This window comes from Priapulus caudatus, unplaced genomic scaffold (genome assembly GCF_000485595.1).
Source record: "Priapulus caudatus unplaced genomic scaffold, Priapulus_caudatus-5.0.1 Scaffold1549, whole genome shotgun sequence".
NCBI lineage: Eukaryota > Metazoa > Priapulida > Priapulimorpha > Priapulimorphida > Priapulidae > Priapulus > Priapulus caudatus.
The window spans coordinates 29,697-40,892 of NW_014578610.1; the positions used below are offsets into that span (position 1 = coordinate 29,697).

The following is an 11,196-nucleotide window of genomic DNA, read 5'->3' on the forward strand; positions in this document are numbered from 1 at the left end:
TAGGTGGAAAGTATCGGTGGAAAGTATCGATCGAAAGTATCGGTGAACGTTTGCTTCTGGACGTGTTTTTGTGTGAATATCGCGCTAAATTATAATATTATTCGCTGTGGCCTTGTAAATTTGTTGTACGTGGAGTTGTTTCTCTGTTTCCTAAGTATCGGTAGAAGGTATCGGTGGAAAGTATAGGTGGAAAGTATCGGTGGAAAGTATCGATGGAAAGTATCGGTGAACGTTTGCTTCTGGACGTGTTTTTGCGAGAATATCGCGCTAAATTAATATGATTCGCTGTGGCCTTGTAAATTTGTTGTACGTGGGGTTGTTTCCCTGTTTCGTAAGTATCGGTGGAAAGTATCGGTGGAAAATATTGGTGGAAAGTATAGGCGGATAGTATCGGTGGAAAGTATCGGTAGACGTTTACTTCTGGACGCGTTGTTGTGTGAATCTCGCGCTAAATAATATTCGCTGTGCCCTTGTAAATTTGTTGTACGTGGAGTTGTTTCCCTGTTTCGTAAGTATTGCTGAAAAGCATTGGTGGAAAGTATCGGTGGAAAGTATCGGTGGAAAGTATCGGTGAACGTTTGCTTCTGGACGTGTTTTTGTGTGAATATCGCGCTAAATTAATATGATTCGCTGTGGCCTTGTAAATTTGTTGTACGTGGGGTTGTTTCCCTGTTTCGTAAGTATTGGTGGAAAGTATCGGTGGAAAGTACTGGTGGAAAGTATCGGTGGAAAGTATCGGTGAAAAGTATCGGTGATAATTATTGGTGGAAAATATCGGTGGGTAGTATTGCTGGAAAGTATAGGCGGACATTTCATTTCTTGACCCGTTTTCTCGCCAGATTTTGCTTCTTCGGAAGGAAAGCGTTTTCCTGTGTCGTCGTTGGTGTCGTGTGTGAATTTTAATTATGCGTAAAGCCGGCCTTAGGTCGGGTTGCGATTGAATGCGACGCGACGCGACGCATTACATCTCACAGCGACAGTGAGTCGACAGCGACACGACTGACAGCGACGAGTAGCGACTGACACTGGCAGTCGCAGGCAGTCGCAGAAGGCGCTAGGTCGATGTGACGATCGCCTATCGATCGCGCAACTAAATGTGTTTACATGACTTGATACTTTGTGCATGTTGTGTATATGACTGTGTGCACTGATTGTTTCATTCGCATTGTTCGCTTTTATGCATTGTTCATTATGCATTCGAATCTCGTCGCAGCGGTCGCAAGGCAGCTTATGTCGGTAAAACAATGCAAGCGACGGGTGGAAACAGTCGCGTCGCGTCGCAAAATTAGAACATGCGCTACTCACTGCGACTGACAATTTTCCAGTCACTGAGCGTCGCAGACCCGTCGCCGGCAGTCGCAGGTGTAGGCCTACTTAGATCGAACTGTCCCTGCGACGCGATCGCACTCTGTGTGTCGGTCAGTGAAAAAAAAACTGTACTAATTGTTCACACTAGTACGTTAACGATGCAAATAGACAATTGTAAACAAAAAAGTCAATAGAATTGTAAAGACAATCGAAAACAATTGTAACGCGCACGCTGCTTTACTGGGAAAATATACACTATAATTGTAGTATCGTAACTCACAATGGGCCTATTTTAGTTGTTAGCGATTATTGCTTCACTACTGTCTCATTTCCCCTTCTTTAACTTCTATTATTGTTATCATTATTATTATTATTATTATTATTATTATATTCCGCTCTGCACCCATTATTTCCCCGTGTCTACTTTCTCTTTCCTGCTTCCACGACTCTTCCCTCCAGTAGCAATCATCCACCTGTCTACCTCTGTAGCCTCAACAGGAGCCTACACGAGTAGATAGCTAGCTTTAGCAAACCCCTGTAGTTACCAACAAGGTCAATGATGAAGTGCATATATATATATATAAATATATAAAGCGCGGCGGTAGACAATAGTGAGCATTTTCCAGCATCGCGATACGTCCTGTCCATTACATCACACCGTCGGATAGATAGAACGACATCCATCAGCACAGATAGAACGACATGCCGTAAAAACAGCGCGATAGCACGCCTCGCAAACACACACACACACGCAACACACACACACACACACACACACACACACACACACACACACATACATACACACAGGCATGCGATTAGTCTTACGGAGCTTTCTGTGGATGTTCAGAAATCGAATTGCTGAGAGGGAGAGGCGAGGCGTCGACATTATTACGTATAAAATGCATAACTGTAATGCGAAGCGGCAGAGGCATGCCATTAGTGATACAAAGCTGGCGTGGTGAGATTCATTTCTGCATCATGGCGACAGCAAATGGTTTACTGTGTAACATCCCCGGGTCCGTGTCCGAGAATGGGAGCTGGATCGGCTGCATGGAGTCGGATATTGAACAGGGAACGGTTAAAGCGGTTCAGGCGTGGATCGCTTACCTGCTGATTCCTATCAACCTAATCAGCATATTTGCTAGTCTTTTCGTTATCGTGGCTGTGACACGGACATCACACCTGCAGGAGCCGGCACACAAGCTGATCGCAAACTTGGCTGTCGCCGATTTTCTCCTGGGCGTGCAAAGAACCCTCGTATGACCAACGACCTTTCTAATCGAATTCCCGCCAAAGATCATATGCCTTAGGCACTTCAGTTTGGTTACGCTCTCGGCCCTTGCATCAACAAACTCTCTCATTGCCATCAACGTAGACAGGTACATTGCAATATCGCGACCGCTACACTACTACCAGATCGTTACACCGCGCGTTATCTTAGTAATAGTAGTCCTCGCTTGGAGCTTTGCCTTCTTCGCAAGCGTGATGACTCTCATTGGCAACCGCTGGCAGCCGGATCAACCGTGCATGTATGACACCGTCACGAGTAGAGCATCTCTCATCTGTACCTCGCTAATCATTAGTACGTGTGGCGTCGCCATCATTTCTATCTACGCTTACATAATGATGATTGCCAAGCACCACCAGCAGCAGATCCACCAGGAACCGAGCAACAGCGGTTCGCAGGAGGCAGGAGCGACCGGAAAATCCTTCTCTGCTGAGTTCGCCAAGCATCTGAAGCTTGCCAAGACGTTTGGCATCGTCGTCGGCGCTTTCTTCGTTTGCTGGGCTCCGTATTTCATCATGATGCTGCTGAGCGTTGCCGACGTCTACCACGACATGGTCGGCGTGGCGCGAGGCCTCGGCTACATACTGGTGTACTCAAACTCTTGCATGAACTTCTTCATATATGCTGCGAAGAACAGTCAGTTCCGTGCCGCCTTCCGGGCGGTGTTGCCTTCGCGTGGACGCTAGAGACGCGGCTATTGTCCCACCTTACTGGAATCATCGCGACTGTTTCATCCGTTTGATTAAGTGCTTAAGCAGGTAGATCGATTTAGCTTTCAGGTTAGCTGAGTTTCGGGCGGGGTTCGGGTGCAGTGTTACCCACGCGGTTGCCACTAAAGAACGTGGGATTTGCCGTTAAATATGCTTTAAAATCTTCTCAGAGAGTTTTACGTATACTTCGTTGGCGCAAAATCAATTGGCGCAGAAATGTATCAAACTTGCTTTCTATTTATGTTGTGAAGCTTACTTAAATAAGGAAAATGTTTATATCGCATAGCTTGCCACCAGGTGTCATATTAGGGAAGACTATTGCCAAGATTCATGCTTTCTCGTGGCGGAGGGTTGACAGCTGCGGACAGTCTAAGCTGTGCCGCGCCAGCTGCAAATGTCCCTTTGATTGGATGGGGCAGTGCGACTGATATCTTCATCCGATACGTTCAAGTATTTAGGTACAACAATACCCCGCATCACGCTAGATAAAATATCATATGCCTTGGACACTTCACTGTGGTTTTGATCTCGTCCCTTGCATCAACAAACTCGCTCATTGCCATCAACGTAGACAGGTACATTGCAATATCGCGACCGCTACACTACTACCAGATCGTCACACGGCGCGTTATCTTAGTAATGGTAGTCCTCGCTTGGAGCTTTGGCTTCTTCGCAAGCGTGATGACTCTCATTGGCAACCGCTGGCAGCCGGATCAACCGTGCATATATGACACCGTCACGAGAAGAACATCTCTCATCTGTACCTCGCTAGTCATTGGTACGTGTGGCGTAGCCATCATCTCCATCTACGCTTACATGATGATGATTGCCAAGCACCACCAGCGGCAGATCCACCAGGAACCGAACAGCAGCGGTTCGCATGAGGCAGTAGCGACCAGAAAATCCTTCTCTGCTGAGCTCGCCAAGCATCTGAAGTTTGCCAAGACGTTTGGCATCGTCGTCGGCGCCTTCGTCGTCTGCTGGGCTTCTTACTCCATCCTGATGCTGCTGAGCGTGGCCGACGTCTACCACTACACGCTCGGCGTGGCGACAAGATTTGGCTATATGATGGCAGACTCCAACTCTTTTATGAACTTTTTCATATATGCTTCAACGAGCAGTCAGTTCCGCGCCGCCTTCCGGGCGGTGTTGCCCTCGCGTGGACTACAGAGGCGTGGATACTGTTTAACCTTACTGGAATCATCGCGACTGTTTCACCCATTCGATTAGGTGTTTCAGTAGGTAGATCGATTTAGTTTTCACGTTAGCCGAATTTCGGGCGGGGTTCGGGGCAGTGTTGCCAACACGTTGGACACTAAAAATCGTGTGATGTGCCGTTAAATATGGTTTAAAATCTTCTCAGAGAGTTTTACGTATACTTCGTTAGCGCAAAATCAATTTGCGCAAAAATGTATCAAACTTGCTTTCTATTCATGTTATGAAGCTTACTTAAATGAGGAAAATGTTTATATCGCATAGCTTGCCACCAGATTTCATATTAGTGAAGACTATTGCCAAGATTCATGCTTTCTCGTGGCGGAGGGTTGACAGCTGGGGACAGTCTAAGCTGTGCACGCGCCAACTGTTAATATCCCTTTCATTAGATGTGGCAATGTTGTTAGTAGCTTCACACGATACGTACAAGTAAGTAGGTACAACAATACCCCGCATCACGCTAGTTACACAATTCAGGAGAAGGAACGACGCATTTATACGGAGAATCTAAGAACTATACGATGTAATATCATCAATTATGTATATTAAATTATGTAGCATAGTATGGTGATAATGCTACGAGATAAAATTGAGTTCAGAAATAGAATTGGTGAGAGGGAGAGGGGGAGAAATTATTACGTATAAAAGACATAAAATTAATGTGAAGCGGCAGAGGCACGCCATTAGTGTTACGGAGCTGGCGTGGTGAGATTCATTTCTGCATCATGGCGACAGCTAATAGTTCACTGTGCAACATCTCCGGGTCCGTGTCCGAGAATTGGAGCTGGATCGGCTGCATGGAGTCGGATATTGAACAGGGAATGGTTAAAGCGATTCAGGAGTGGATCGCTATCTGCTGATTCCTATCGACATGCTCAACATACTTGTTAATCTTCTCGTCATCTTGGCTGTGACACAGACATCACACCTGCAGGAGCCAGCACACAAGCTGATCGCAAACTTGGCTGTCGCTGATTTCATCTTTGGCGTCTGTGGAATCCGCATCGCACCAATGACCTTTCTACTCAAATTCACACCAAAGATTATATGCATAGGACACATCAGTGTGCTTACGCTCTCGGCCGTCGCATCAACAAATGCTCTCATCGCCCTCAACGTAGACAGGTACATTGCAATATCGCGACCTCTACACTACTACCAGATCGTCACACCGCGCGTTATCTTGTTAATGGTAGTCCTGGTTTGGGGCATTGCCTTCTTCAATAGCGTGATTACGTCCGTTGGCAACCGCTGGCAGCCGGATCTACCATGCGTCTATGAAATCGTTTCGAGTAGAATATCTGTCATCTTAAGCTCGGTACTTATTATGACGTGTGGCGCCGCCCTCGTCTCCATCAATGCTTACATAATGATGATTTCCAAGCACCACCAGCAGCAGATCCACCAGGAACCGAGCAACAGCGGGTTGGAGAACGCAGGAGCGACCGGAAAATCCTTCTCTGCTGAGCTCGCCAAGCATCTGAAGCTTGCCAAGACGTTTGGCATCGTCGTCGGCGCCTTCGTCGTCTGCTGGACTCCGGGCCTCACCATGCTGCTGTTTAGCGTAGCCGGCATCCACCACGAGACGCTCGCCGTGGCGCGAGGTGTCACCTTTATTCTTACAGATTGCAACTCTTGCACGAACTTCTTCCTATATGCTGCGAAGAGCAGTCAGTTCCGCGCCGCCTTCCGGGCGGTGTTGCCCTCGCGTGGACACTAGAGACGTGGCTACTGTCCAACCTTACTGGAATCATCGCGACTGTGTCATCCGTTCAATTAATTGGTTAACCAGGTAGATCGATTTAGCTTTCAGATTAGCTGAGTTTCGGGCGGCGTTCGGGTGCAGTGTTACCCACGTGTTTGCCACTAAAGAACGTGGAATGTGCCGTTAAATATGGTTTAAAATCTTCTAAGAGAGTTTTACGTATACTTCGTTAGCGCAAAATCAATTGGCGCAGAAATGTATCAAACTTGCTTTCTATTCATGTTGTGAAGCTTACTAAAATGAGGAAAATGTTTATATCGCATAGCTTGTCACCGAGTTTCATATTAGTGAAGACTATTGCCAAGATTCATGCTTTTTCGTGGCGGAGGGTTGACAGCTAGGGACAGTCTAAATCTTCTCAGAGAGTTTTTGCGAATACTTCGTTAGCGCAAAATCAATTGGCGCAGAAATGAATCAAACTTGCTTTGTATTTATGTTGTAAAGCTCACTTAAATGAGGAAAATATCTATATCGCATAGCTTGCCACCAGGTTTCATATTAGTGAAGACTATTACCAAGATTCATGCTTTCTCGTAGCGGAGGGTTGACAGCTGGGGACAGTCTAAGCTGTGCACGCGCCAGCTGCAAATGTCCCTTTCATTGGATGGGGAAGTGCGACTGATATCTTCATCCGGTACGTCCAAGTAAGTAGTTACAGCAATACCCCGCATCAAGCTAGTTAAATGATTCGGGAGAACAAAGGACGCGTTTCTGAGGAGAATCTAAGCGCTAAACGATGTAATATAGTAAATTATGTATATTTAATTATGTAGCATAATATCGTGACAACGCTACGAGATAAAATTAGAGTTCAGAAATAGAATTGCTGAGAGGGAGATGGGGAGACATTATTACGTATAAAAGACATAAAATTATTGCGAAGCGGCAGAGGCACGCCATTAGAGTTACGGAGCTGGCGTGGTGAGATTCATTTCTGCATCATGGCGACAGCTAATGGTTCACTGAGCAACATCTCCGGGTCCGTTTCCGAGAATGGGAGCTTGGTCGGCTGCATGGAGTCGGACGTTGAACAGCGAACGATTAAAGCAATTCAGGCGTGAATCACTTATCTGCTGATTCCTATCGACATGCTCAACATACTTGTTAATCTTCTCGTCATCTTGGCTGTGACACGGACATCACACCTGCAGGAGCCAGCACACAAGCTGATCGCAAACTTGGCTGTCGCTGATTTTCTCATGGGCGTGCAAGGAACCTTCGTATCACCAACGATCTTTCTAATCGAATTCCCGCCAAAGATCATATGCCTTAGACACTTCAGTTTGGTTACACTCTGGGCCGTTGCATCAACAAACTCTCTCATTGCCATCAACGTAGACAGGTACATTGCAATATCGCGACCGCTAAACTACTACCAGATCGTCACACCGCGCGTTATCTTAGTAATGGTAGTCCTCGCTTGGAGCTTTGCCTTCTTCGCAAGCGTGATGACTATAATTGGCAATCGCTGGCAGCCGGATCAACCGTGCATATATGACATCGTCACGAGTAGAGCATCTCTCATCTGTAGCTCGCTAGTCGTTGGTACGTGTGGCGTCGCCATCATCTCCATCTACGCTTACATGATGATGATTGCCAGGCACCACCAGCAGCAGATCCACCCGGACCCGAGCAACAACGGTTCGCAGGAGGCAGGAGCGACCGGAAAATCCTTCTCTGCTGAGCTCGCTAAGCATCTGAAGCTTGCCAAGACGTTTGGCATCGTCGTCAGAGCTTTCTTCGTTTGCTGGGCTCCGTATTTCATCATGATGCTGCTGAGCGTTGCCGACGTCTACCACGACACGGTCGGCGTGGCGCGAGGCCTCGGCTACCTGCTGGCATACTCAAACTCTTGCATGAACTTCTTAATATATGCTTCAAAGAGCAGTCAGTTCCGCACCGCCTTCCGGGCGGTGTTGCCCTCGCGTGGACACTAGAGACGTGGCTACTGTCCAACCTTACTGGAATCATCGCGACTGTTTCATCCGTTCGATTAAGTGTTTAAGCAGGTAGATGGATTTAGTTTTCACGTTAGCTGAGTTTCGGGCGGGGGTCGGGGCAGTGTTGCCAACGCGTTGGACAATATTTAACGTGTAATGTGCCGTTAAATATGGTTTACAATCTTCTCAGAGAGTTTTGCTAATACTTCGTTAGCGCAAAATCAATTGGCGCATTAATGTATCAAACTTGCTTTCTATTCATGTTGTGAAGCTTACTTAAATGAGGAAAATGTTTATATCGCATAGCTTGCCACCAGGTTTTATATTAATAAAGACTATTGCCAAGATTCATGCTTTCTCGTGGCGGAGGGTTTACAGCTGCGGACAGGCTAAGCTATGCACGCGCCAGCTGCAAATGTCCCTTTCATTGGATGGGGCAGTGCGACTGATATCTTCATCCGATACGTCCAAGTATTTAGGTACAACAATACCCCGCATCACGCTAGTTAAATGATTCGGGAATACGAAGGAAGCGTTTCTGAGGAAAATCTAAGGGTTAAACGACGTAATATAATAAATTATGTATATTTAATTATGTAGCATAGTATCGTAACAACCCTACGAGATAAAATTAGAGTTCAGAAATAGAATTGCTGAGAGAGAGATGGCGAGACATTATTACGTATAAAAGACATAAAATGAATGCGAAGCAGCAGAGGCACGCCATTAGTGTTGCGGAGCTGGCGTAGTGAGCGTTATTTCTGCATCATGGCGACATCTAATGGTTCACTGTGCAACATCTCCGGGTCCGTGTCCGAGAATGGGAGCTGGATCGGCTGCATGGAGTCGGATATTGAACAGGGCGCAGTCCCAGCAGTTCAAGCGTGGATCGCTAACCTGCTGATTCCTGTCAACATTCTCAACATATTTGCTAATTTTCTCGTCATCTTGGCTGTGACACGGACATCACACCTGCAGGAGCCGGCACACAAGCTGATCGCAAACTTGGCTGTCGCCGATTTTCTCATGGGCGTGCAAGGAACCTTCGTATCACCAACGACCTTTCTAATCGAATTCCCGCCAAAGATCATATGCCTTGGACACTTCAGTTTGGGTACGCTCTCGGGACTTGCATCAACAAACTCGCTCATTGCCATCAACGTAGACAGGTACATTGCAATATCCCGACCGCTACTCTACTACCAGATCGTCACACCGCGCGTTATCTTAGTAATGGTAGTCCTCGCTTGGAGCTTTGCCTTCTTCGCAAGCGTGATGACTCTCATTGGCAACCGCTGGCAGCCGGATCAACCGTGCATGTATGACACCGTCACGAGTAGAGCATCTATCATCTGTACCTCGCTAGTCATTGGTACGTGTGGCGTCGCCATCATCTCCATCTACGCTTACATAATGATGATTGCCAAGCACCACCAGCAGCAGATCCACCCGAACCCAAGCAACAGCGGTTCGCAGGAGGCAGGAGCGACCGGAAAATCCTTCTCTGCTGAGTTCGCCAAGCATCTGAAGCTTGCCAAGACGTTTGGCATTGTCGTCGGCGCGTTCTTCGTTTGCTGGGATCCGTATTTCATCATGATGCTGCTGAGCGTTGCCGACGTCTACCACGACACGGTCGGCGTAGCGCGAGGCCTCGGCTACCTACTGGTGTACTCAAACTCTTGCATGAACTTCTTCATATATGCTGCGAAGAGCAGTCAGTTCCGCGCCGCCTTCCGGGCGGTGTTGCCTTCGCGTGGACGCTAGAGACGTCGCTACTGTTAAACCTTACTGGAATCATCGCGACTGTTTCATCCGTTTGCATAAGTGTTTAAGCAGGTGGATCGATTTAGCTTTCACGCTAGCTGAGTTTCGGGCGGGGTTCGGGGCAGTGTTACCCACGCGCTGGTTACTAAAGAACGCCCGTTCACCCGTCTATCGTTCCACGTGTTTTACCACCTCACAGTGTTTCTCATATACTTCGTTAAACCGAAATCGCGTTCACGTAAGTGTGCAAGAGAATGATTAATTAAGTGTTTGGCTTTGCTGATTGGATTCAAGTAACAATATGCTCTGACTACAGCGTACACTAGTAGAGTACATTGATGATACAAACTCGCGAGTTCATTCTGTTATATTAATATTTATATTAATATATAATAATATATTTTTCATATCATTTCTGCTTATAGATTCGACTGACGACCGTTTTTTTTAGTGAAATCAGTAAAAAGTCAAACAACCCGATCGATTTGTTTACATGAAAAAGTATTAAAAGTGAATGTTGAATCGAATAAACTCAATCAAATATTCGCACGCGACGAGTTAGTGAGATAGTGTTTTGTTCACGACGATGCGTAGCAACGATATACGCGTGCGCGCGTGTGTGTGTGTGCGTCTGTGCGTGTGTGTTTGTGTGTGTGTGTGTGTGTGTGTGTGTGTGTGTGTGTGTGTGTGTGTGTGTGTGCGTATATGTGTGTCTGCATGTTATCAGGAGCTAATGAAGACAAACCTTCATTAACTACCAATGTAACGTGTGCGTACGCGTACGTGTGTGTGTGTGCGTGTGTGTGCATAAATGTGTGCATGTTATGTGTGCGTGCGTGCCTGTACTACGTCCGTGCGTGCGTGCATGTACGTCCGTGCGTGTGTGCGTGCGTGCCTGTACTTACGTGCGTGCGTGCCTGTACGCGTGCGTGCGTGTACTTGCGTGCGTGCGTGGCTGTACGCGCGCGTGCCTGTACGTGTGTGCGTGCGTGCCGCGGCGGGTGTCTGCTAACCGCGGCGGGGCGGTAATGCGTCGAGCTGTCATCCCCTGATTGCCGCCGTGCCGCCGTGACGCCGGCAGCGGGGTCACGCGCAGACGCCGCAGCCGCAGCGGCAGCCGTCGCGGCACGGCGCGGGTGTAACGACATGTGACAGCCGATAGAGAGAGATAGAGAGAGTGGGGGAAGGATGGGGACGGAGGGA

At 47.5% G+C, this 11,196-nt stretch overlaps 3 protein-coding genes across 3 annotated transcripts; all 3 read left to right on the forward strand.

Annotated features, from left to right (window-relative positions):
- Positions 1-3,948: 3,948 nt before the first annotated feature.
- LOC106816974 (trace amine-associated receptor 1-like) lies at positions 3,949-4,539 on the forward strand. The gene has a single exon (XM_014821617.1). It carries the CDS (start codon positions 3,949-3,951, stop codon positions 4,537-4,539), a length of 591 nt encoding a protein of 196 aa, XP_014677103.1.
- Positions 4,540-5,249: 710 nt separating this feature from the next.
- Positions 5,250-6,244, forward strand: LOC106816975 (cannabinoid receptor 1-like). The gene is made up of 2 exons (XM_014821618.1): positions 5,250-5,348; positions 5,459-6,244. Exons 1-2 carry the CDS (start codon positions 5,250-5,252, stop codon positions 6,242-6,244), a joined length of 885 nt encoding a protein of 294 aa, XP_014677104.1.
- A 2,753-nt stretch (positions 6,245-8,997) lies between these two features.
- On the forward strand, positions 8,998-9,993 carry LOC106816976 (melanocortin receptor 5-like). Its single transcript, XM_014821619.1, has 2 exons — positions 8,998-9,708; positions 9,760-9,993. The coding sequence occupies exons 1-2, from the start codon at positions 8,998-9,000 to the stop codon at positions 9,991-9,993; spliced, it is 945 nt and encodes a 314-aa protein (XP_014677105.1).
- Positions 9,994-11,196: the final 1,203 nt, after the last annotated feature.

Bases quoted from the DNA above. Each gene is read 5' to 3' on its own strand.
- LOC106816976 (XM_014821619.1), top strand. From the start codon at position 8,998: ATGGCGACATCTAATGGTTCACTGTGCAACATCTCCGGGTCCGTGTCC. The intron at 9,709-9,759 runs GCAGGAGCGACC...AAGCATCTGAAG, and splicing joins GCAACAGCGGTTCGCAGGAG to CTTGCCAAGACGTTTGGCAT.
- LOC106816975 (XM_014821618.1), top strand. From the start codon at position 5,250: ATGGCGACAGCTAATAGTTCACTGTGCAACATCTCCGGGTCCGTGTCC. The intron at 5,349-5,458 runs GTTAAAGCGATT...TCACACCTGCAG, and splicing joins CGGATATTGAACAGGGAATG to GAGCCAGCACACAAGCTGAT.
- LOC106816974 (XM_014821617.1), top strand. From the start codon at position 3,949: ATGGTAGTCCTCGCTTGGAGCTTTGGCTTCTTCGCAAGCGTGATGACT.